Source organism: Toxotes jaculatrix, chromosome 13 (assembly GCF_017976425.1).
Source record: "Toxotes jaculatrix isolate fToxJac2 chromosome 13, fToxJac2.pri, whole genome shotgun sequence".
NCBI lineage: Eukaryota > Metazoa > Chordata > Actinopteri > Toxotidae > Toxotes > Toxotes jaculatrix.
In genome coordinates this window covers 14,224,780-14,250,947 of record NC_054406.1, presented here as the reverse complement: position 1 = coordinate 14,250,947, position 26,168 = coordinate 14,224,780, and the positions used below count along the sequence as shown (strand labels likewise).

The following is a 26,168-nucleotide window of genomic DNA, read 5'->3' as shown; positions in this document are numbered from 1 at the left end:
ATTGCCGATGCAGCATTTAAAATTAAAATCCTGCTAAGAATAGGTCGGCAACATCTTTTAGCATACCACAGAAATGTTTTCAATTTCATGTACCGTTGGCAAGCATCAAATTTCACATTTTGTTGTTAATTGAAAAACTTGAAATCGATGACCTGAACATCTCTTGAGAATCAGAACTGTTTTAAGCTTAAGAACGGTGCATTTTCAGTTAATTCTGCAGCTGCAGGGCTCACTGATTTTTCTCAACCTATTGATGAACAGGACTCGTTTTCATTGTGAGCTAAAACGTAATAAATAAAAACACTGGAACTGGATTTATTCCAAACAATAATCATTTGCAGGACATATAAAGTGCCTGATCGAGTGCCAAACATGGTCTGTTGATGTGTCTCAGTGAGACAGAGCTGCACTGCAGGATCACAACTCATCATGTAAAAAGTAATAAAAAAATATGTGTCAAAAAAATAATATGATAACATTCTCAGTATAATACTATATCAAATATAAAGGAATATTTTAAAAAAGAACAATAATAGTAATGATATAAAGATGTTATGCAATAAACTATAATAAGCTTACACTCAATTAGCTTCACAATAGAAATAAAGAAAGAAATGGACAGAGTTTAGTCCATGAAAAAGGAAAAGAAAGTGCACATGCAGAAACTCCTACTACTTCAGCCCACTGCACAGCAAGGACAATCCATGTATGCTGAGGCAGAGGAGAAAAGGGAGAACACTTGCTTTATCTTCTGTCTCCGTCCACACCCTGTCGGTGTCTCTCTTCAGTGTCACACTGGTGGAGCTGAGCAGCTGTTCTACCCGTTGGAAAGCTTGGTTGTCCTGCAGCAGGACAGGAAGACACTGGATGGCGAGTGGCCCGTTGCTCTCCTTTAACCTGCACATCTGGTGAGACAGACATATAAATACCTTTTTGCTGCAGTGTTGTTGTTGTTTTTTTCCATACCTCACTCATGTTACTGCATTAAATATGAAGCTACAACCCACAGCTAGTTAGCTGAACTTAGCATAAAGAGTGGAAATACATGGAAACAGATGGAGTAGCTGACTCGTTACTCGTTACTCGCTGACTCGTTAATTACAGGAAATGTTTTGTGTATGAATTAACCTAATGAGACACAGTGGCTTGATTAGTGAGCTTTAGAGGTGCTGATTGGTGGATTTTCTTACTTCTGGACAGAGCCAGGCTGGCTGTACCACCCTGATAACCACATTCTGCAAAATACTGAACTTTCACTGGCCTGGTGTCAAATAAATAAATAAGTTAATAATAATTTTCAACTCACATACAACCACTAAAGAAATAAAGATGAGCAATAAAATGAAAAAAGTCAACTAACCAGTGTGTCACAGGCGTCCAGAAAATCAGCACTACTCTCACTCAGGAGGCTCAGTGTTTCATCAGGCAACACTACAAGAAACAATAAACAAAACAAGATTAAAGCGTACCAGTGTAAAATGTAAAGTACTACCTTGTGTTGCTCAGAGCACTATGGGGAAAATGCCTATACACCTGCAGGTCAAAGAGTTTTCTCTCACCTTCCATAGCAGTGACCAACAGGTGAGCTGCGTTTAGGTGATCAGCACTGGCAAACTGGCTGCATTCAGTACTACTCTCTGAACTGGGCTCCGACAGCTCATCCTCCAGCTGACAAACATAGAGGCACGGAGAAGCAGGAAAGTGGAGAAAACAATGTGTAAAAACAGATGGTTCAAACTAGTGTCATTTCCTAATCTACAACTATCTAGTGTCATAGATTTTTGCCTGAATGTACCTGTGTCAGAAAGCATAAACAACAGTTTTGGGAGAGTGTTTCCCTTTTGGTTAGTGTTTCCCTTTGGGTTAGTTTATTTGGAACACAGTTATCCTGTAGAGATGAGCCCAAACCCAGATAGCCTATTTTCACAAGCTGAGCAGTGGCTCTTGTAAACATGTGATGTGTTATGTTGGGATAATGCCATCGTGTCACCCACCATACACTGCAGAAGTGACAGAGCAGCTCTGTCCTTGATTGTCTCTTGGAGCTTCTTGAACAAGGCTTGTTGAGTTAACTGGGGAAGTTCTGCCAGTGGAGACAAGTCCATCTCTTGTGATCCTGCAAGAGGCCAGGTGATACTGCATGAGATTTCAAGATGAAGCTACACCAACACAATACTTGGCTGCTGCTAGCCTCAGTCATGTCCTACACTGGATGGTTAAGAGGACAAGCTCCCTGACAACCACTTGAAATTCAGATTATTAGTAGCCCAAGTCAGTTTGTGTCTGCATACATTTTCCATAGCATTCTTAATGCACTGATTTCAATGCAGATCCAAATCCAGTTGCCAGTTAAGTAACGATGTTGAGGAAATTTTTGCTACTGAGGCAGTTCACTCCATTCATAATTTTACAGAACAAATCATCCATGCGACTGTTGCTGCAGCATCCCAAATGCGATTTGCGTATGGGAGAAAAGGGAACCTGCTTCAGTCAGATTATTTCACTTCCTCATAAAAAAACGAAAAAAAAAGGGAGATAATATTTGAATAACCGCAACTTCTTTGTTATCAAAGGGTTACGGGCTAAATGTTTGAGTGAATGGAAACCAACCATTTTGCAAATGTGCTTTCTGTGGAACAATCTTCTCAATGCACATGCTATCCATGACATCCAACGACGAGTCTGTCTCAAAGCCTCCTATTGCGCTTGGTTGTAGGCATATATCTGAAAATACACGCAGCGTCACAGATAAACACATAGAGGAGGATAATAAAGGATGAACCCATTTATTGCAATGTGTATTGTAGGCAATGGCGTCAGCTATAAACCATACCATAGCGTCCATCTTTTTTAATCTCTAGTTCCAGGATGCTGTATGCAATGACAGTACCAGCGGGGATCTCCAAAGAAATATTACTGTCCATCTCAATGTTGTTGGTGTCCTTCACACACACCTGAGGATACACATATCCAGAGAGCCGGATACAATATTTTTTGGATATGAAGCTCTGATAGTAGTACAGCTAAAAAAGACTTTAAATAAACAACAAACAAATATAAACATTCAGTGTTTTCCCCAGAAAACAGGACTAATAATATATGAATAATGAATGAATAACCAAAAAAGATTTCTTGACACAGACACTCAGCCCCATCCACACCCACCTTCAAAGATCTCCCCAGCATGCCCACCAGCCCGAGCACCCCCTGAAAGGTGCACTGCTCCATTTTGGAGTGGGTGACGGAGCAGGAGTTGGTGGTGAGAATCCTCTCCTTCACTACAGCCAGCACATCGGCCTGCTTCTCCAGCTGCTGCAACAGCACGTGCTGCATGTTCACCAACCTGGAGAGTAGAGGAACAGGTCTTAATCGACAGTTAGACAGAAGAATTCACATTAAAGGGGGGTGGGGGGTGTTAAAACAGATGTCCATTCACAGATTCAGTGCAGTGTATTGTTAGGCACATGACACCTCTCTGATCTCTGTAGTTGTGATTAAGTCTTTGCATGACATTGGCCTGAGGGATCAAATATCTGATGTATAACTACATTTTTAAACTGTTCATCTCATCAATAAAGAAGTCATCATGCTGTCACCTTCCTCTGACTAGCTGCAGTGTGCAAACACTATAAAAAGGAATTATTTAACACCTGGAGCTGGAGTCACATAACAGCTTCTTCACATCCAGTTCCTCTTTCCTCAAGTTGCCAAAACATGATTGGAGCTTGGACGAGCCCTGCCCCATCACTGTGATACTGGCAGAGCCAGCCTTGGTGTTCAGCTTCCCAGACAGTTTGTCTCCAAATGTCCCCTGATAGGTTAGGAAATCTGCTGTCTCAGACACTCCTGAAAAAATATGTGGTGTGAGATGTTTATATTATAAAGAATTTTGAAAGGAGAATAGCTGGTGTTGAGAAATGCTTTATGTACTTTGAAAATATGTACAAAAATATATTATGCTAATTTAGCTTGAGGTTTTTTGTTTGTTTATTTTTAAACATAAACAGCTTTTGTGTGCACACCTACATACCCGGGCTGAGCACCTTGTCTCCCTGCAACACGTCACTGAGGGTGAAATCTGTCGGTTGGTATTTGGGCCTTTGCCAGTACCAGATGCGGTTGCGTTTGACGACGAGTGCCATGGGAACCAGTTTGTGTGAGTCATTTATTCGAGACACGTGGATGAGGCTTCCTTCTGGGTCAATCTGACGGACAAAGTTGGCAGTGGCCTTGGAAAACATGGCTTCAGCAGATGAGGATTGCAGACAGCTGGAAGAGAGAAACTTTCTAGGCTTCAATTTGAGGTAATTTTTGTCCACTGGAAGATGCAGACAGCAAAGACAAGCCCTCAGATGCACTTATGTACTTATTTAAGTACTAAATCACTAATGGTGATTCCCCTTTGGTTTTCCCCTCTTGATAAAGTTTGTGTCTCTCAGCAAAGTTCCACTGATGCCCCAACACCATGTAATACCCAAACCTCTGAGTATCTTTCTACCAACAGAAGGCAGTGACTCACCATGCATAAAGAAAGTCCCCTGCATGTTGTTAACATATTAGTGTGACCACAATCACACAAATGCAAACACAGACACAGACACACACACACACCTTATCCTGCTAATTCAAACGGCTCAGCTTTCATAGCTTAAATATTTAACGTTATCAGGTGTAAGGGGGATTTGTGCTGTAAGAGAAGAGAGTCAGAAAGAACAGATGAAAGTTCTGTGCTGGTTTGAGGAATGTTAAACAAAAGAATGCAGCACTTGGCTGAGGTACAGCGCAAGAAGCCAGTTCGTGGAAGTAAACCTGCAGGAGAGAATTCAGATCTTTGAACCTTTTCACCCTGAATGTAGCCTTGGATGCCAACATCTTTCCCCCGTTCTGAACAACATCACAAACTCCCCTTGACTTTCAGCGTGTTGAGTCATTCGTTTTGAATAATTGAAGATTTGTCGTAGCGTCAGCAGGGACCTTTTTCTAACCCCAAACTCAAATTCCAAAAGCTCAAATATGCTGTTTCTAAATATTTTATGTTTCTTTTGTTTAGTGTGATCTGGACCGAGGAAACAAGAGGGCAAAAACAAAAAGACACAATAATAGTGATAACAATTTAAATAAAACTAGGTTTGGGGTATATATGAGCAAATGCATAGTGCCATGTGTTTATGCCTATGGTTTTTTTTTTGTTTGTTTGTTTTTCAGTAACAGGCACATAATAAATGACTTGCTACTGTGGCATCAAACATTATCAGTTCAATTTACTAAACTTTAATGGTTTTAAAGAAATAAAATTAAAATTAAGATGCAATTTCATGTTAAAAAAAAAAAAAAACACACACACACACACTCACACACACTAACACGTGCGCCAGAGCGCCTACATTCCCGGCAGCCCACTTATTGTAACATACTGTAACCCACCAGGCTGCACTGCGCGTGCCTACATGGTGAAATCAGCTGCGCAGGAGCCTTAAAGACTCAAGACTGAGAATATGAATTTCAAAATCAAAGAAATAAAATGTAGAAATTCATGTTTCTGTCGCAAAATCACAACACACCGATCGCGTCAGTTAGCTCTAGTAAAGTAGACCGACAGTAGAGTCTTTTTTTTAAACTAATAACTAACTAACCAATACGCCGATAAATTCGAGTTCGTTAAACTTGGTTGCTGTGTAAATGATGATGTCTCTTACCTCAAATAAACAACTCTATGAAGATGACTTTGAGAAAGATGACTGATCAGGGTTCCTGTGCGTCCAGTTGTCACTCCTGGAGTGTCACCCAGGTTGCCATGCGTAAAAGTAGACCCAGCTGTTCAAACGCGGACAGAAATAGTCTTCTGGTTAATTTCAAATATGCCTATGGGCTAAGTAAGTAGAGCGATCAACACTGTAACGGAAATTAGTTGTACAGATACTGTTCGGTCAGAGCTGTGGCTGTTAGTGGTGGGACTGCAAATTAGTCCACATGTCCCTCCTCCCACTTTTACTGGAGTTAATTATGATCATATGAGATCTTGTTTGTGTCTGTGCGTGTGTGTGTGTGTGTGTGTGTGTGTGTGTGTGAGAGAGAGAGAGAGAGAGAGAGAGAGAGAGAGAGAGAGAGAGAGAGAGAGAGACTGCGTGGGCATGTACGTTTCAGGACAAGAGCAGACTTGCCTCCTTGATTTTCCCTTTTTTCAGTAATCATGTCTCATTGATTCATTCATAGCATTTTGCTGCTAACCTGAATGAATGATGGTGGTTTGTAAGTAGGACTACAGAAATAATGTAGGGCACATGTTGCTACAAACCACACCACACATCCTGTAATCATGTAAAGCACCACCTGTGCAGTTCAGTGATGAACTCCAAAGATGGTGTGAGGACAGTTTTTGTTGTCAGTGTTGTTGGTTCCCATAATTTATCGGATTCAGATTTAAGGTCTGATGTCGTAAGGGAATGGGTTTAAGAGAATGTGTGCATGTGAGTGGGTGGGTGCATTTTGCTTTTGGTATGTGTTTGTCAGTGGTGATAAGTAAGAGGGCTGTCAGGGAGTTGTCAGTCATGTGTAGAGATAATGGTCCACTGTTCCCCAGAGGTATGGATGCACCCAGATGCACAAACACTGTGCAGTCGTAGCTGGTCCAAGACTACTGTGACAGGTTGCTGATGGGCCTCTGACCACTGATAGTAGTCATGTAAGAGGTCTTCAGAAGTGTTACTTGAGCTGAAGTAATAATTTCACAGTACTTCAGTAAAACTGGAAGAGCAAAGTGCATGTAGATATAAAAACAATAAAAGCACTCATTACACTGAATGGCTGCTATGTATTGTCAGTATTATGATGTTGTATATTTAAATACTAAATATACTGTGTGATTGTTAAATCTATATACCAATACATTTTATTATATAAGCTGCTGCTTATCATTTGTTCTGTGAATAAGTCATATCTTAATCTGCTAAGTAACTAGGAAGTGGAAAAAAATATTAATTTTCTGCTGAATTGTAGGGAAGCAGAAGTACAAATTAGCATAGAAAAAAGTACCTCAAACTGTACTGAAGTATAGTACTTGAGTAAATGTAAAAGGTGTAAAATGTAAAATGGACTGCACACAGATAGTGTTTTTCTACCTTAGCAAAACGAAACTTTAATTTGTCTCTCATTCACCTACTTACACTTACCACACACACGCACACACACACACACACACACACACACACACACACACACACACAGTTAGCCAATATGCAAAAAAAAATTTTTTTTTAATAAAAGAAAGTGAACCCACTTAATTCTGATACATGTAGACCACATATATATATATAGACAGTTATCACCTGCTTGTTTGCTTCAACTCTTATTTATTTGTAGATAACCATGGCAACGATGCTTGAGGCTTCATCTTCAACTCAGCAAATAGTTTGTAGCTGGCTATTTAACACAGAACTCTTAAATAAAGGAATAAACACCAGAACTTAGGAACATCACGTAAACTCAAAATAAATGGTGATGTTGCTCTGTAACGAACAAGATGTGTAAAGAAGCAACTGTTTGTTAAAAGTTCTGCTCCCAAGTGGCCAAAAAGTAAAATATGGCATGTGGAATATGGAAGTAAATATCATGTTTCATTATGCAATTAGCATTTCATTCATTTTAAATTGCCTGAGCTTGACCTTGTTGTTCTTTAAGACTAAACTGACACGAAAATGTGTATTTCAGCTTTTTAGTTTCTGTTACCAAGTGCAGGAAGTCTTTTCCTCTTCTCTCTTCCCTGTCTGCAACATTTTAACACAGATCATTTTTAAATTATGAAGGTTTCAGCTGACAGAAGGCAACACAGATTCCCTGCCCAGTTCCATGCCAGTTTAGTCTTTAGTCTGGTTTTCAGACTGAAGACTAAAACAGAGCAGATGAGAGTCTCTTCTTTTTGCACAGAAAACAAATTTGCTTAAAGTTTATTCAAATTTGGGTGAAATCAAAACAGCATAGCAGATGGGTGTGCAGATTAATTTGGAGATAAAGTGGGAAATGAGAGAATATATGCAGAGATGAGTGTGAGGGGAACATGAGAGACTGTGTTTGGATCGGGACTGGCCCTGTTGTTGAATCTGAATAACTTTCTAAAAGAAAATTGGCTTTCACATCACTAGTCTGGACAAGACTTCTCAATAAAGTTTATTTCCTGCAAAAGAAAAAAAAGATTGTGCTGCAATGGACACCATAGCAGAGCTTCACATTCACCTTGGGAAGGACAGGCCGTGTCCTGCTGCTGAAGTTGCCACCGATAATCGGCACCTTTTTTCACCAGCAGGCTACCTGTCCTGTACTTGTCCTGGACGTGCTGGTGAAGGGTTGCAACCTGTTAAGAATTATGAGAGCTCTACTCAAAACAGGGATGAGGTATGAGAACAGAATCTGATCAGACTTTCAAAGGAGGTGTAGTATCAACAGTTTTAAAAGTAAATTTAATGAAAATATAGTAGCATAGCGACTTTCTCAGTCAGTCAGGTGCCATGGACAGAAGATGCTCCAGGGATTTGCCAACCAGAAGGAGATTGTGGTCCTGTGGACAAAGGTTATCCCAGTGAAAGACAGTGACAGCCATCCCCTGGAGAATATTTTGAAGAAGATGAGGTGATGGAAGAGGAGGTAATGGAAAAACTGGATGTATATGTGTGTTTGTAAGTAGTGGTCTTTCAAGTTGTTGTTTCAGTGTTTTTGGGAGGGATTTCATTATTTGTAGCAGTAAGAAAAACAAGTAACCTAAACTGTGGCTCATCCTTTGTACACAGAAAAACAAACATGTGTCACAATATAACTTGTCTGTCCATTGTACAGTTTATTGTCCTCTTTTAAAATGGAAAATTATTGCTTTCTTCCCCCCTCAGTAATAAAAAAAACAAAAACTGTACCCACAGACTGTCAGGACTGATTACATCAAAGCAGCACACTGAAATAAGGCCGGAGTCCTTCTTTTAGTAGTAGAACCTGCGATCAGCCACTGACTAAAGCAATCAGACAAACCTGGAGTTAGGATGCTGATTGGATGGAGGAACACTTCACTTCCAACCCTGATCCTTTTCTCTCCAGTCAAGTTCATATATACTGACATCATCCAAACGAGGAGTTTTTAAAGTCTCTGAATAAAAGTGTTTTTGCATAAACTGCTGAAGCAGTTGCTTGAGGGCAGCACTGCAGTAAAAGGCACTTTGGTAAATGCTGAGATGCAACATCACATAATGATATGAATATTTAGTCTACATACACTGACACTGTGTAAAATTACAGTTATGATAATGAGAAGAGAAAGCGTACCCTTCAGGAGAAACATAATAAACAACAGGAACAACAACAACAGAAGGTCTACAGGCTCTGCTCTGTCCCGGAAGTGGAAGCAGGAAGTCCAAACTGGTTTGGGTTACCATGACATGGAGTGATTCATGTTAACTGAGTCAGGACACTTGTACGCTGGTATCAGTTCAGTTTTACTCTTCCCTCTCTATGATATGCAGTAGTGGAGAAGATTGGTTAAATCCAGAGGTCACCATAACACAGGGAAGTCCATTTTGCTGAAGCTGGGGTCTCTACGCAGCTCCCAGTACGTGTTGTTGCTCACCCATGTGTCATCCTTAGACTTCCTGTTGACACAACAAGAACGAAATCTTTTTTTATGACTGAAACATCTTGAATGATACGTCACTCTTATTTAAGTCAAGTCTTACCTGTCGAATGTACAGCATATTACATGACCATATCCAGATTCCAGGAAAATATGAATCTACTCTGAAATAATTTTGATGAAAACTAAACATAAATATCAATGTTAACTTGCACCATCTAAGAACAACATAATCAAATGTCTGATTTAAAACATCCAGGAATGTAAGGGAGGATTGTATTTTAAATTTTCTGGGTGTAACATAAAGTTAATCATGAGTAGAGCATCTGACGAGCGATGAGTTGCATGACATTACTTCTGAAATGGATGTGATGTAATGGTCAATGAAACAAAGAGTAATAATGACTTATATTGTCGTTATGAGCTGAAAACCTATGTTCACAATCCAGTTTGTCCATCATGAGCCTGCAAGACTGTGACTTTTCAGTCACAGTCATTTATTACACATGAGCCACAGTGGCTGCGATGGAGGTCGCTGATCATCTGGGAAAGACTGATAACATGGAAAAGGACATGCCTGAAAAAGCGTGGCTGGTGTGTCATGTTGTTGTCCTGCAGCACTTTCCTCCTCTCCCTCTGGAGCTGCTCTATCCTCTGTTTCTGCTCCTCGGCTCCTTCTGGGTTCCCCTCCTCCAGCAGCCTGGACAAAGAAAACAAACACCCTTTATCTGACACTTGACACTGTAACAAGAAAAACAAAGAATGTTCTGTGACACCTTTTCCTCTAATACTCTTTTTATTCATGTACTTGTGTGGACTAAAAGGTGCATGATGGCATTAAATAACATTTTAATGAGTTTCATTTATCCAAGCTAAGGAAGATCTTACTATATAATGTATATATATATATATAATATCATCTTTGTGTATGAGTGGGTACTGGTATTTGTATGACATCCTCCTGGATCTAATCTCCCATAGACTGTTGTCATGGTTATGGTCATATTTCTGACTTGGTGTGCGTCGCACCACATGGACACAGACTTGGCCCACAAAATCATGTTTGTAAAAAAGAAAGAAAGAACAAAAGGGGGGGGGCCAAATGGTTAGAATTGGCAAATCTGTTCACATTCTACAGGTCACTGGAATAAGAATAAATATACAGTTACAAAGTAAAGTATAGTAAGTTTCTATAAAAAGTAGGGATGATGTCTGTGAGGACACTAACAGAAATCAACACTACAGACAGATAAAGAGCGCCAACCTCTGGTCCGGCCTGAAGCGTGTGTCTGTGGGGGGCAGCAGTGGTCTAAGGGTGGAGTCCAGCTCATTCAACTCCACTGCAAACTGGGTGAAGCCATAGTACTGCTCTTGGTCCACGGGCATGGGGTCTACACATACACACACACAGACCAATTAGCAGCTGACATGTCAAGTATAGTTTTGCTTTTTAATTGAACTGCTGAAGCTTAAAACATGTTTGACTGACATTTCCATGGACCAGTCACTCACTTGCTCTCCAGATGCACGTGGCAGAAGGCGGGTCTCCTTGGAACACAGACTCGTTCCATTTTCCAAAAATGGAGTGCACAACTTTTCCATTCGAATCTGTCACCACGCCTTCTATCTCGTTCACAGTAGAGCTCCATGATTTTGCCTGAAAGAGTAAAAGACAAAAGTAAAACACTAGCTGAAATGTAGCATTTATAACTACAATGTGATAAATACGCCATGATCTAGGCCTATCACACTGGATGAGAGGAACAGAGTCATGGGGATCAGGGTTTTTTTTTTTTCCTCATGTTTTTATTTTTGGAAATTTCAGTTCCTCTTTTTGTCCAGAAGATGGTGCTGTGTGCCTTGATATTGATGGTACCAGGAGTGAGCATGTCTGTTTGAGTAGGCAGCACTGCATTAACAAAATGCAGCACTTTCTTTTCTTTCTTTTACAAAATAACAAATTTAAAGTGTTTGCTCAGATGATGACGAAACTAAAAGTCAAGTGGTAAATGCCGGGCATAATGATCACGAGTCACTCACCGAGGTTCATGTGAATGTGACAAATTAAATCATGGGTCCTCTCATTCACAGCTCAAAGGCAGACATTCACAACACAGACAGTGATTTAAACATTTGTGTTTCCTAACCTTGACAAAAGTAACTTTACACTGGCAGACGTCACTGTTGGTATTTTTGATGGCCATCTCTCCATAGTGTTCGATCCAGCGCTGGCCACTCAGGATGTTGTGGATGCAGGACGTCACTTTGTTCCATTCGTAGTGGTCCCCAAAGCTGGACAAATCACACACACACACACACACACACACACACACACACACACACACACACACACACACACACACACACACACACACACACACACACACACACACACACACAAAATTCATGTTTCATTCCTAGTACTTACACTTGCGGCCTATACTGTGCATTGTGATGTGGACCCTAATGTTAAAAATACAAGACTATAAACCCCATGTGGACATGCAAACACACACCCACACACGGTAAGTAAAGGAGTAAAGGACTTACGCAGGTAGTGTGACGTGTGTTGTTCCCATGGGAACAATTTCCATGGATTTGCCCCAGAATTTATTTTTCCATCGGACATCTAAAAGACAAAAAAAAACAGGTGGGCGCTTGTGACAGTGGAAATTGCCGTAATATCTTAATTTAGATCTTAAAGGTTCTTTTTTTGGTCTCGTCGGCAAACAATAGCGTCTTTTTATAAATCAGCTTCTTTATTCATGTGCACGGAGAGAAATGCAAACAAGGCAACAGCCTGCAGTTTCTTTGACTACCAATAGCTGTTCAGCTGTCTCTGAACAAAATACCAGAATTTAAAGTATCAGAGGTAACAAACGAAGCCACATGTGCAAATATTAAGAACTTAATTATCACACGATGGAAAATTACAGAGCTCACCAAGCCCACATAAAGTTAAATGAGGTTACTTAATATTGCACAACACCAGTTTTCACCTCAAATATAACCTCCACACTCAGAAACAAAGGTGTGGCGGCACGGAGGCGACCTCCAAGTAAGCCCAGACAAACAGAGGGGAAATGGGATGTTTATTCCAAACGTGCTCTCTCCTGCTCACCTTGCCAAAAGGTGAAGTTCCTTGAATCAGAGTGACATGCTGACACAGGTGGGTGATGACTCACCTGGGAAATGGAAAGAAGAGATACAAGATGAGATCAAGGCAACTTATCAAAAACAGACAGACACTGTAGCTCATGATGTATTCATCTATCAGTCAAATACAAAGGTGGGAAAGGTGATACGTTGAACTTTTTGCTGGCGATAAACCATTACTGCACATTTTCAGAGATTACTGTAATCACTGTAAACAAACAAGACAAGGCCACAGAGAAGGCTGGCAGGTCAGAGCAGGACTTCACAGCTGAGGTGACAGAGGAGATCAGGGATGCAAACTGTGTTTCATCATAATGCACAGCTTTGTACATTATGTTATTATGATGATTATTATTATTTACATTGTTTGCTACTAGATTGGATTCTGTGAGGTCCTGTCAACTGCTTTGGCGCATAGAACAGGAAGAGGGCATTGATAGCCCTGACATGAGACAACCAAACCAAGGTGAGACAATTAAATTGAGAATCACTGTTTGAAACTACTAAATGAAGCAGCTTTAACTTGAATACATATATCAATTACAGTACCTTTAATAAGCAAGAAGTCACTTTACATATCAAAATATATGTTTTGTATTAAAAGTTCTTGTGCAGTGAATCGTGTGCGAGCTGTGTGAACTCTACCTGTTCAGATATAAACCTGAAGCCCTTATCAGGTCTGTCACATTCATACGTCTCTCCCAGGACAGGGTTAAAGGGTTTGCTTCCTGCTCGATAGTAGGTGGATGCGTAGGCCGATATTGCAAACGTAGCAACATACACCTGTGTAGGAAATCAGAGAGGACAGATGAACATCTGGCAGGCTGTAGGATTTTCTCACTGCTCTAAGTAATGTCAGTATATGACTGTAAACACATGTACCCAAGATAAAGAAGATAATATTGTGTGTATGCATGTGTGAGACCTTGCTGTGTTTCAGTGTGCAGATATGTGACATTTCTGTGTCAGTGAAAATGCTGTGTCTCTATCTGACTATTAAAGTGTGTCAAATACTCAGGGTCTAACAGCCAAGCACGGAGGGAAAAAAAAGACAACCGAAATCTTTTTGCCAGCAAAATGTATTTTATTTTTGTTATTAAAGCCTCTGACAGAAACGCACACTGAGCAAAACACGAACCTCAGAGCAGAATTTAAAGTACTGGGCTCAAAACACATTCCCTATCTATAATTTGCTACAGCTACTGTGATGTTCATTTTTTTTTAAAATATCTGTTCACTTTTGTTGATGTGCACATCAAAGGACATAAAATATTTTTACTTTCTGCAAGCTAGAACATTCCAGTTTTCTTTTTGTTAACATATGAATATGAGTCAGTGCTCAAGTGAGACTAGTTTATGCATGAGTGCAGATGTATAAATGATTGTGTGTAAATGAGATCTCACGTTTTAAGGTAGAATTAGTTCTTATTTACAAGGCTCCATTTTGCTTCTGCAGACTTGTACATGAGGTATTATCATTATCGTGTTCTTTCCACTTACCATGCGTTGGTAAGGGTCTTGGGTCTGGTTTGCAGTGTCCAGCAGCTCGCTGTACTCCAGCTCCTCACACAGCCTCTGCAGGGTGTTGATTGGCTCATTGAGCTGTACTGGCATGGCCACCTTGGATAGGTCCTTTCCGATGTTGTTCCTCAGGATGTTCCACAGGCTCACGCTGCTGGTGGGGCTGGGAGAGGGCAGCGTGGAGCGCCGACGAGTCAGGGTCAACACGCTGCTGACTGGAGGAGAAAAGTGTCGAGAGAGGAGCGGTAAGACAAGTGGGTGTTGTTAAAGAAACGATAACAAGTGAGACAGAGCAGTGTGAGAGCTGAAATGTCAGAGAGGTGGGCGCTCGAGTGTGCACACTGTCTAAAATTCATTCTAAAGTCCCTGATGCTTAAAGGTGATTTGATGGAAATGAGGATAAATTGTAGCTTCAGAAGTGGCACTTAAAGGCAGCACAAAAACATTTTTTCACACAGTGTGAACAAGCTGTGAGTATAACTGTCTCAGTGGAGGATGTTGGTATCCCATCATGGTCTAAATGTTTTTTGAGAGGCTTTTCCTGAAAGGAAATAAGGAAATTCTAGGAAAAACTGTGAAACAGTTTGACTGACTGGCTTTGTTTTTTTTAAATATTTTCTCAAATGAAAATGATTAAATGGGTTTATACAAAACAACATATTGACACAAATGTTGGCTTTTTATCAGCTTCGATCCAGAAATACTATACTCTCTCTGCACAATCTGTAATTGCACGATCTAAACCAGATGAATCCAGTTAAAACAGCCTATTTGCAACTGAATAACTTAATTCCCAAGTTTCTTCTGTTTTGTGCGAACTGGAGGCAAAAGGTTTATGCACTGAAAACATAAAACAAACACCATCTGCAGCAGTGAATTGATGACGCCTGTTCACAGATGCTTTGTTGCATACTTCACGATGAAACATCGCACTGAGTTTGTAAACATGTCTGGAAGTTGGCGGTGGTCATGTTCGACATATTCTCTGAGCAAGTGAGTAATTTATCTGATTCCAGACATTGATAATTTATGTGATGCTGACACTTTCTGAGAAATACACAAAAGAACACACAGAGGCTTAGTCACAGGCGCAATGTGCAGAGACAGAAAAGTCCTGCCTCTCTTTGACAGAATAAGGTTTCTTTACACCGTCTTTCTCTCTGCTGTTCACACATTCACAGACACACAACTTGTTACTGTCTCATGTACCAGAGTTGTGTCTCTCGCTGCCTCCCTCGTTGCTGCAGGTATCCATGGAGACACTGTCACTGACATCACTGATGTACGAGTCATCGTCGGACACCTGGAGACAGAAAAATCGATGGTGAAAGGTCAGCAAGCGTCCAGAAGCCAAAAGACACACAAACCGTTAAGTTTTCAGTCAACATAGATTACTTTTCCTGCACTACCTGCCATTGATTAGACTTTGTCTCACTGCAATGCTGAAATAAATAGTCGATTAATAATAATAATAATGTTAAAACGATTTATAAAGAAAAAATGCCAACCATTTACTGCTTACAGCTTGTCACGTGTAGGGATTTGCTGCTTTCTTCTTTTTTACATGATTATAAAATGAAAATATTTTGATTTTGGAAGTTTGTTGGACTGGTTTAAAAAGGCGTCACCTTGTGGTCTGGGAAATTGCTATGTGATTAGAATGATTTTTCCCAATTTCTCACATTTCACAGACTTAGGAGGAGATGTTCTTATGAAGAATAGGAGGAGGATGAGGCACTAGATAACGTCTGACCTCGTTCTCAGAGGAGGAAGATGAGAGAAGGTACTCCTGAGCGTCAAAGAACTCTGATATCGACTCTGGGATAGACGCTCTGCTATCGTTGGATGTCTGGTGGACCAAGGAGTGGGAGCTGCTGGGACATTCCTGTTGGAGAGCAAATGGACCTGTGGTATAACATAACTGTGGTGAAATCATGCAGAATTATGAGCTCTGAATCACAAAGTCACTCACTGAGGCATAGGCAGTCTTTAAGCCAAGGACCTGCACTGGCTGGGGGCCCTGCATGTCGATGGTGTGCCTCAGTCTGTCTCTTTCTGCTACCAGGGAACTAAAGGCTGATTTCAGACTGGTGTGGACTGGAGAGAAGCAAGTGCCAGAGAAAGAAACAAAGAGGACAACAACAGGTGCAGAGTTGTCATGGAAACTATCTCACCATACCATACCATACCATACCATATAGAAGCAAAAGAAAAAGCATCTTCAGAGCACGTGCTGTCTTAGGCAGGGACTCACTGTTACTGGCCAGCCTGCAGAAGTCCTCCTGTAGACGGGACACATCTGTAGGTGAGTCTGGGGATTCAGGACAGACCTCCTGGGTGTTGGTCTCAGTGGTGGAGAGGTTAGGGTTGGAGGCGTGAAGACGAGGGGACTTGGAGGAGATGCAGCTTGGGATCTGGGGGACAAACATAGACACAGGTGAAGAAATGTCAGCCATTTTTTTCCCCTTCGTTCTCACTGTTGAATGCTTGTGAACTAACAAAGCTGTACATGTACCTGTAGTGTGGCTTTGGGTTCTTTGCCACTGTTTTTGGATCGCCACCTCCTCGGCCTCTTCTCTTTTTTGGGGATGTCATAAGTAGATGCCTGTGGCATCACAAAAAGAAAAGAAAAAAAAAGTTTATACTGACCTGAGAGCCATTACTCATCATTACTTAGTCCCTGAGTAAGATCATTATTTAGCTTCTTAGTCCATGGGAATATCAGCCACTTTTCTGTTACACCCGCAAAGTTGGCAAATGCAATTTTCACTGGGAATTACTGAGAATAGCTTTAAGGAAGGACAAAGAGCACATCCACATTTCACACCGTGGCCAGCTTAATCTGTGTGCCTTTGTTTACTTGTAGTGCGCTGATGGCTGGAGCCGAGTATGTGCGGTGGAGGTCCTCCATGCTCTTCAGCAGCAGGTTGAGTTCCAGCAGGTACGATTCACATTCCTCCAAGTCTGGGTGAAAGACAGATTTTTATTAGATGAAAGTTTGGGTGCGTGCAGGCACAGTAATGAGAGATAAACTAGAACATGAGGAGGATTCGCTGCAGTGAGACACACTTATAGAAAAACTGTTGACAGAGAAGGATGACAGGCAAGCCAGGAGACAATTAGTGAAGCAAAAAAAAGCAGAGAGAAATAGACAAAACAACAAAGAGCAACAGACCTTTGCAGCACTTGTCCATGTCTTCTGAGGAATGGAGCCAAGAACTGACCTTAGCCTGGTGGACTGACGCCTGCTTGGTAAGAGTGGCCCTCTGTTTGAGGGAGAGAGAGAGGGAGACAGATGAGGAAGGGTGATGCACACAACTTCACCTAACCACATCCCTACTGCACCAAATTTAGGAGCAACAACAAAGATTATTTTCAAAATGTTTCCCCACAAACGAGCACCGGAGCAACTTACTTTTCTCAGAGAGTCACTGAGGGAGGGGGAGGATGAGGCGTGGGGGTGGAAGAGGTGCCTCTCGTGGGGATACATGGCAATCTCGTTCTGCCGAAACACGCGGTGATGACGCAGCTTTGACACCCACTCCTCAAACAGCTCTGGAGACTTCACCTGGGTGCCATAAACTCAAATTACTGAAGAGAAGCCGCGAAAGCTGCTGTGAGTCGTGTCTTTGTATGAAACAGACCCAGGAAATGAATGAAAAAAGATGCTGAGGTATTTTGTGTACTTCGCTAAACCTGGCTCACATCTATCTCATCTGAGTTTCAAGAATTACCTTCAGGTGATAGATGTTATCCTCTGTGTCCAGGTCAATGCACATGGCTTTCTTCTTGATTGACATGACGGAGAGGCCGACGTCTATGCAGCCGTGAAGCTTCCCCTTCTTCAGCTGTGCAAAAACACTTTGTTAGCATGTGTCTGTATGAAAGAGTGACAGACAGTGCTATTGGGGTGATACCTACATCACTTCCACGCTTTGCATACTTCAGGATGCCTTTCTCCAACAGAAAGTATCGCTATGTGGGAAGAAATCAAACGCAATCAATATTTAGTTTTTATAGAATTTCCACCCTTAAATCACAGATTTATTGAACTCTTTTGGTTATACAATGGTTAAAAACACAGATAGAAAAAAGGTCTGCAGACATTGTGCAGTTTTACAAAAATAACATAACTTTATCTTGACCTTGCCATTCCAGTTCACAACAGCAGCAGTGAAATCAGCAGTGTAGAGACCATATTTAGACAAAACCACAGCTTACAAACACACCTTGCTCACCTTAGATTTACAATAAAAAAAGGCTGACATTACTCGTAGGTTATTAAAAGGTTAGTAAAAGTGGTAGTTCCATCATGTTGCAAGGCAGAAGTTTCCAGGTATGCATGAGCACACTCATGGAGAGAAGAGGGGGAGGAAGATGAGTCAGGGTTACAGTATAATCAGCAGGGAATAAAAAGAATGGAAAGAAGGAAATACAGAGGACTATAATGGTGAAGAGGAGGAAATGCAGAAATAGCTTGAGGTATTAAAAGATAGAAGGTCAGGACTCTAGTTAGACATTTAGGGAGGACTAAAACTGTTGCTGGTCCAATCTTGATACCAGCAGGAAAAAAAAACAGACATGTACAGTATTACTCTCAAAATGCATAACTCCAATATCTCTTTACATAAATGAATATGAGGCATTTTATAATTATAACATCATCCTTCCTTTTGAGAAACACAACTACATGTGATGAAGAATCAAAAAAGTTTAGAAACATCACAGAAATGTTGTTCTGTAACGACAAGCGTGGCCACACAGCTGTTGCTGTCTAGGGTTTTAATAAGAGAGTATGTGAGGTTCTCACCTTATGCCATCCCTTCATGGGCCACTTCCTCCTCTTTAGCAGGAACCCCTCCTGCCTGTCAGGCTCCTGCATGTTGGCAGGAACCCCCCTGAGCCCCTCCACAATCTCCCAGCTGTCCTGGAGGGAGACACGGGACCAATACTGAATGAGTTATTTTCTTTCTCTTGAAATGACAGAGGTCTAACGCAATCTAAGCCTGTAAACAGCACACAATTCAAGCGCAATCCAGTTGTGAAAAAAAAAAAAAAGTATTACAGTGCTTAAAGCATTTCTCAGTATTTACAGGGTGTGGGCTGCCTTTCTAGGAGCACTTAAATGTTTAGTCAGTGAGAAGAACTCTTAACAATTAAATCAGTTTCAACAGTTTGATCTAAACAACACAAATGAATAATATCTGACATGCTTCATTGCCTTAGGGAAACCATGCTGCACGGTGCATTTAAAATCAGCAAATCTGAGGTCAGCTCATATTAACTGAGAGGAAAAACAAGCGCTGAAAAGCTAACAGTGGCTGCAAGCACTTTTTATGCACACAGCACACACTCACGCAGATACACCGACGCACACACACCTGGTTGCTGTCATGCTTAGAGGAGCCGCTGCTGTCACTGTGAGTGGGCGACGGCGACGTCATCTTTTTGCGACCTCAGTGCTTTCTGCCCACCGTTGTCCTGTTTCTGTGGAAACCGCAGCAACACAGATCACAGCGGAGCCGCCAGGAGCATCACTCTGACCTTTGAAGGCCACGCCACAACAGTCAGCACTGTGGAGAAAGGTTAAAAACAAACTGAAGTCAGAGCAGCACAAAGGTTACGCTCATTTTAAAGAGAACAGCAGCAGGTCAAAGAGCCACACAGATAAAAACAGGGAGGAAGCACTCACTCACTGCGTGTCTCACTAACTGTGAACAGCCTAATTGTGGATTTGAAATCCCCAAAATCCAAAGCAGCTTTGTTTTACGGAAGCTAGATATAAATATCCCAAATAAAAACACATGAGAGGCTAATAACACTTTATCATGACACCTCTCTCTCTCTCACAGACACACACACACACACATTTCAACATGCACCATGTGAATTCAGAGGTGTTCAGACTAATGCCCGGCTTTGTGTGGCCTGCTATGATAAATCTGAACTATGAACACATATGAACTCAAATAAATGAACCATACATGTTGTATGATCAAATGTCTCCTTGTAAACAAGCATGTGAGAATCGGGAATACAGAAAAATCCCCACTGGAATGTGTAAAGCATCATATAAAACACAACTATCGTTTAAAAAATAACAGCAATGTAAATGTATAACTACGTCATAACTTTTTATTCTGGTAGTTGCATCTGACACATTTGCATGATGCTAGATGCAACTACCACTTTGCATACTACAGAAGAGAGGAGTGGATCCTTAACTGACCTAAACCACTGGCTGCTTTTAGTAAACTGAATTTTCTCCAACTCCCCAGCCTCGTCCTCCTGTACCAACATTTCGGATTCGAATGCAAATTTTTTCCATGTCCTGATCAAATGTTGTGTTTATGGCTGTATGGGATGTACAGGGAACACCACATTCTCAGTGTGATGTAACACCGATGTCTCACTTTTCCACAATAGACATGTCCCAACCTGCATGTGTATGTTATACCTCTATGTATGTTTTATAGCCACTCCCTGTGTACACTGACTTTGTTAAAGACGAAACTCAGATGTGGCTGTGGGGACGTGTAGTCTTCATGTGAGCAGGGCACATCCCTGTCTGGTGGTCTAACACAGTGAGGGAATGCCTGTGGTCTGTGTGCGCTCGCATGCATGCAAATTTGTGTAAACTTCTGGAGTTTAAGTATGCTGATAACTAAATATCCTTCAAACGGTCTGGTGGTTTAAGTGTGTGTGTGTTTGTGTGTAATCTGTAGTTCCCCAAGGTCTTGCTTACAGTCAGTACCATGCCCAGGACGTGAGTCATCAACAGGAAAGAATGTGTGCCGTGCTTCGATACCTCCGACACACCATAACACACAGCTAGCTGCAGTCAACCCTCGGCTAAAAGCAGACTGAAACACATGGAGGGCTCACTTACGTCGGGTGCTGTGGAGCACAGACTGAGAGGCCAGACAACACTTTTGAGTAGGCTTCAAATGATAAACTTGGGGAGCTTGAATTAGCTCATCAAGCTGTTGTGTTTGCACTTTTCAGGCTGTGACATGCCTGGTGTCTTCAGCTTAATCTGAAGCTTTGTGGATAAAAAAAAAAAATCTAAAAGTTAAAGAATGTGTTGCACATAGCTCCTGCTTTTTTTATTTTTACATCTGTGCAAATACATCTGCATGCAGTGTAAACTTTAAACAACAAAAGGTGCATCCAACCATAAAAAATTTGTGTCGGGCCTCCATGGCAAATTCCCAGCTCTAACCAAATTCTTCGAAGAATACGACCATGATTATATACACAATAAGTAGTGAGTAAGGGCAGCAGCACCTAGCACTGCTTTACATAACACACTCAGCCCTGTCTTCTATTCCTCTGCCTTTTCTCCCTTTGATACAACTCAGCAGCAAAGTCTGCAACATCACACTTCCTCAGAGAAAAACCTCAAAAATGATCTGAGCACAGATGCACAAATTTTGTTTGAGATGTCACTACCTCACGACACTTCCTCTCCTCACTAGCTTAAAGGCTCGAGCGAAAGCGGTGTATTAGTCTATAATACTTTCTGCTGTAGATGCACTGTAAAATCTGTAAATGAAGCTGAGAGATGTGAAGCCCCGAACATCTCACTGAGTGCCCTACTTACCTCGACTGAGTGATTACTGTTGTATTGTACACCGCTGAGCCTCCTGCACTGTAAGACTAGAAGTGCTGGGGTTTTGCCTTCAGCCTTACGTAATGAGAGTCAATCATTAATGGCACAACACCTTGTAAATGATCTGTTAAGATGGAAAGGGGTCATTCTCGCAGCAAGGGCCAATGTCGCAGAGTCACAAGACGCTAATGAGGGAATAAAAGGTTTAAAGGTGATGGAAAAGTGATTACTTTTTGTGTGTTTCTTTTGTTGTTTTGTTTTAGTCTTTACATGTGTCAGCATGCATAAGGTCAGCTGATGGGAGGGAGGAAGGGATAAAACACATGCAAATAGGGTGGGGATTGGTTTTGCGTGGATGTATGACAGCGTGACGACGGTCTTACGTGGGAGACCAGAGGGTAAGATTTTGCATAAACTAAGTGCTGTGTGGTCTAACAACAAACGCCTGTGTAGTAAAAGAATCTAACTTGGATATGCTCTTCTTTCTTTCCCTCTAGCATACTTTGTCTTTGACTATACTGTGGAGACGGGGAAATACACTTTTCCTTCCACTTGTCCGTCCTCACAGCCACCAAAGTGCCAAACGTCCTGAAAAGGCCCCACCACACTAACCACTTGAGCTCTCTCAAAGCTCTGCTGCAACAAGCTCTTGCAAACCATAAATACACTAAATTGTCCAGGAATGTTGCTTTTAAATGGCATCATTCAACTAAAACTTATTCAACAAGTCATTAAGTCCACTTTTACGTCCTGTTTTGAGTTGAACATGACTACGGGCCAACACTTACTGTTCATATTTACGGAAAGCCCTGTGGCTTCTCATAAAGCAAAGCCTCGTCTGTTGTTCAAGACTTTCCATGAAAAGGATCTCAGGGCAATGAGGCTGAGGAAGCCTGAGGAATTGTCAGGCTGGAGTTTCCAGTCCTGGCATGACAAACACTCAGACATTGACTTAGCAGCCAGTCCATCTGCTTTCTGCCTAAGCACATTCTTGCATATATAGCTGTATATCCTTCCCATTACTCGCTGACTGGGACTGCAAAAAGGTCCTTGCAAATGGCCCCATCTGTGACAACTTCCTCCAATAATGCACCAGAGTCTTCCCGTAAAGCTTCTTCTCAGATTTATGGAGTTAAAGCTGTATATGATCCACTGATTATCAGACCGAGAGCCAGCATAAGATACTTTAAACAGACTCACATCTGGCAGTATACGATATTATGTGGCTACTTTATACATCAACACCCATCAAAGTTTATAACAAAGTGGTGAAACGGATGTGTGGCAGCATATGGTTTTGAATTAGTTGGTGGCAGTAGCACTTAACTTCTCTGACCTCTGACATCATCTCCGACTGAATGTACCAGCAGATAGCGTTGGCCCACTGGAAGATATTTTTACCAACATTCTTTATCTGAAAGCAATGCAGTGGCTGTGTTTCCTGCATGCAGGCAGAGAAAACCTAATGTGGTTATCAGCGAGTGATCAAAGAGTTAAAAAGCAGCCCCAATATGCCATTCAAGCGTCAAGTTATTTTCAAGTGCACTCAAAGAGAGACGGAAGGAAGAGGCCTGAAAACCAGCATGCCCATAGATTTCTGACCAATGTATTTTTGAAAATCTACATCACAAAAGATGTCCTTCTGTCTCTTCCCTGCTGAGACAAGGGACACTTTGTGTTCGTGCTCAATCAGGGGTTGCTATGGATACTAAAAAAAGAAAGAAAAAACAAAGGCAAGAATATAGTCAGTTTGTTTGTTCTTTATGGAAAATCTAAGGGCATAAAACATGGGGCTATTAATAGAACCTGTGCTGTTACCAGCAGAAACATGATTTCACGAGAGTCTCAGTGCCGACCAGTCAGCTCGGCTGGAAGTAGGGCACAACGGCCTGTAACCCTATAAAACCATGAGAGATCACGGGCACGCTGTTCTCAGAGTGGCCACTTGGAGTATTAGTCAAGGCAGGAGTGCTCTGTATTTACCAGCTTTTAAGTGGGTGTTGTGCAAAGGAGAGAGTGACATAGAGATAACTCGGTGAGTCATGTCGGCCACGCTGGATGTTCATACCCAGAAATGTTGCTGTGGGAAGAAATATTTTGGCTGGACAGTGATCAGCTGGTCGAGAGACTTAAAAGTGATGCCTGTGGCGCAATCCTCTTTTGCTTTAGATGACAAGAGTGCAAGGAGAGCAGATTTAAACAGTGACCCATGGAGCTTGTATTGACTTAACATCCCGCTCAAGCGCACTTCAACTGCGCAGACGAATGCCAACACATGAACCCAGATTGTCTAGCTGCTGGATAGCCTCTAATGCTCTGCCTACTTTTGGAACTAAATTAATCTTCCAATTGTTTTCTCTATTAACTGATTAACAATTTAGGCTACAAAACATGTAAAGTGAAACTAATGCACAGATCTAAGTGTGCAGAGACATTTTCTGTCATTTTGGCCGCAAAATGTCACAAATATACCAAACTGCCGGAGCCCAAGGTAACATCTTTAAAAGTCTTAAAGTGACCAAAAGCCAGAGATATTCCTTATAAAAAGATATAAAACAGAGAGCGGCAACACACCCTCACATTGCAAAAGCTGGAATCAAAGAATCCTTGGCATTTTTGCTTAAAAATGACTTGAACAATTCTTTGTTTTGCATATTAAAATGGCTGCAGATTCATATTATCTCTGTCATCTTATTCACTAATCAGTGAATCGTTTCACTGTCAGTAGATCATATAAATGCTGTTTGGTGAGTATAGTACTTGTAATTGAACCCATCTTGTATCTTCACTCTCTTTAAATTCCTGAAGAGAGGAAAAAAAATCTACAAATATTCTTCATTCATTAACTTCATTACGGCTTTATAAACTAGCCTCACCCTCTGTTTAGATATGTTTACAAAAAAAGCTTCAGGGGCTACAGTTGTGTTTACCCTAGTAGAGTGCAGGGCTGGAAATGTGTGCCCACGGGCAATCGTGTTAATGTGAATGGCACAGTGATAGTGGTGACATCACCGCTCATGCATAAACTGATCTTGTCTGGACTAAGTGGTGACGAGGCCAAGTATTGATTTACAGTATGATAAAAAAAAAGTCATTCAAGCACCACACAAGTGAAGTGAAAGAAAGCGCTGATCAGCTGTTGATTGAGTTCATGAATGAATGGTGTGTGGGGCCATCACAGGTTACCTCCATCTAAAGAGCCACCTTCAAACGTCTTGTATTGTTCAACCAATAGTCCATTACCCAAAGATATTTAATTTACGTCTACAGAAGCCTTAGATAACTAGTAAAAACTGAATTGTTGCCAGACATTTTTTATGGATTGACTAATCATTTCAGCTCTAAAGGTGTGTGTAGCTTCCTGGAAGACACACAGTCCTGTGTCTTGTATATGTGGACCACACAGGAAGTACTGCCCTATGCAAAATACAAAACACTGCCACACTGTAACTTCACAAACAACAACTTTGTACGAATGTCTCCCATAAAATCAGACCTGACCAGCAAGACAACATGTAATCTGAACACTCTGAATAAAGGAACAATAGTTAGCTTAATGTTGGGAATGATGCCAGCAAGGCAACCAGCGCTAATTGGCTAAATCAAACAGTCATTAAAGGAGAGGACAAAACTGAGAAAACACAGGTGTGCCGTTTAAATTCACAGCCCTGCTCGGGCTCAGTTCCCATTACCAACACCGCAATTCAAACTTGTCGGCGCAGACAAAATGTCCACAAAAAAAAAAAAACCCCAAACATGTGGTCGTTAAACTCGGTGCTCACACAGCCTCGATAAAAACCCAAAACGTGACATTAAAACCGGTACATGGAGACTCTCACACACTAATTCAGCACCAAATGTCAGGGGGAAGTCCATTAATAATTCTATCGACAGCGATATCTCAGTTGAAACGGTCAGCAGGAGACACGACAGGAGCGCTGTCAACTCTGCCGCTTAATTCAAACCGAAGCTTGGACAGTAGCGGCGAAAACACAGATATAAATTCACATAAGTTAAGAGTATTAATGAAAGGAAATTCTTACGGTTCTGTGGCGAAAGCTACAGCATCGTATCTTCATAGTAAAGACGTACAGTACCTGCTTTGGGGCTTTCAGCTTCTCGCTTCAGCGCCCGAGCCTTGTGGACGGGGAGGGGCTTGTTCAGTGGGCAGGAGTGACTGGCGCTCCTCATAGCCAATCGCGATGGAGGAAGCGGCAACGGGGTGGGAACCGAAGCGAGGGGGGGGGGACCAAGTTTTTGAACGGACCATTG

General features: G+C 41.5%; 2 protein-coding genes across 3 annotated transcripts; both read right to left on the bottom strand.

The window, feature by feature from the left end:
- Positions 1 to 299: 299 nt before the first annotated feature.
- Positions 300 to 5,945, bottom strand: LOC121191950 (gasdermin-E-like). Of its 2 annotated transcripts, none has more exons than XM_041053438.1 (10): positions 5,697 to 5,945; positions 4,031 to 4,283; positions 3,651 to 3,846; positions 3,166 to 3,343; positions 2,834 to 2,954; positions 2,611 to 2,724; positions 1,995 to 2,116; positions 1,560 to 1,668; positions 1,361 to 1,431; positions 300 to 905 (listed from the first exon to the last, which is right to left on the bottom strand). In XM_041053438.1, exons 2-10 carry the CDS (start codon positions 4,239 to 4,241, stop codon positions 672 to 674), a joined length of 1,356 nt encoding a protein of 451 aa, XP_040909372.1. In that variant the 5' UTR covers positions 4,242 to 4,283; positions 5,697 to 5,945; the 3' UTR covers positions 300 to 671. The 2 variants fall into 2 exon arrangements, with proteins under 2 accessions (XP_040909372.1, XP_040909371.1); XM_041053437.1 differs by having other exon boundaries at positions 4,031 to 4,269.
- Positions 5,946 to 8,814: 2,869 nt separating this feature from the next.
- LOC121192015 (oxysterol-binding protein-related protein 3-like) lies at positions 8,815 to 26,033 on the bottom strand. Its single transcript, XM_041053549.1, has 22 exons — positions 25,940 to 26,033; positions 19,666 to 19,857; positions 19,095 to 19,211; positions 18,206 to 18,259; positions 18,019 to 18,132; positions 17,700 to 17,852; positions 17,460 to 17,550; positions 17,145 to 17,248; positions 16,800 to 16,889; positions 16,539 to 16,698; positions 16,257 to 16,381; positions 16,038 to 16,169; positions 15,494 to 15,587; positions 14,264 to 14,499; positions 13,409 to 13,546; positions 12,729 to 12,792; positions 12,158 to 12,236; positions 11,755 to 11,899; positions 11,120 to 11,264; positions 10,872 to 10,998; positions 10,185 to 10,307; positions 8,815 to 9,626 (listed from the first exon to the last, which is right to left on the bottom strand). Exons 2-22 carry the CDS (start codon positions 19,726 to 19,728, stop codon positions 9,530 to 9,532), a joined length of 2,451 nt encoding a protein of 816 aa, XP_040909483.1. The 5' UTR covers positions 19,729 to 19,857; positions 25,940 to 26,033; the 3' UTR covers positions 8,815 to 9,529.
- Positions 26,034 to 26,168: the final 135 nt, after the last annotated feature.

What these genes read in the sequence shown, in the direction of transcription:
- LOC121191950 (XM_041053438.1), bottom strand. Translation starts at nt 4,241, where the DNA reads ATGTTTTCCAAGGCCACTGCCAACTTTGTCCGTCAGATTGACCCAGAA. An exon ending in GAAAGCACATTTGCAAAATG is followed by an intron (nt 2,117 to 2,610) that starts GTTGGTTTCCAT and finishes GGCCTCTTGCAG; the next exon opens with GATCACAAGAGATGGACTTG. An exon ending in TGGACGCCTGTGACACACTG is followed by an intron (nt 906 to 1,360) that starts GTTAGTTGACTT and finishes CTGTCTCACCAG; the next exon opens with ATGTGCAGGTTAAAGGAGAG.
- LOC121192015 (XM_041053549.1), bottom strand. Translation starts at nt 19,728, where the DNA reads ATGACGTCGCCGTCGCCCACTCACAGTGACAGCAGCGGCTCCTCTAAG. An exon ending in AAGACCCTTACCAACGCATG is followed by an intron (nt 13,547 to 14,263) that starts GTAAGTGGAAAG and finishes TTTCCTACACAG; the next exon opens with GTGTATGTTGCTACGTTTGC. An exon ending in CACGTGCATCTGGAGAGCAA is followed by an intron (nt 10,999 to 11,119) that starts GTGAGTGACTGG and finishes GTGTATGTGTAG; the next exon opens with ACCCCATGCCCGTGGACCAA.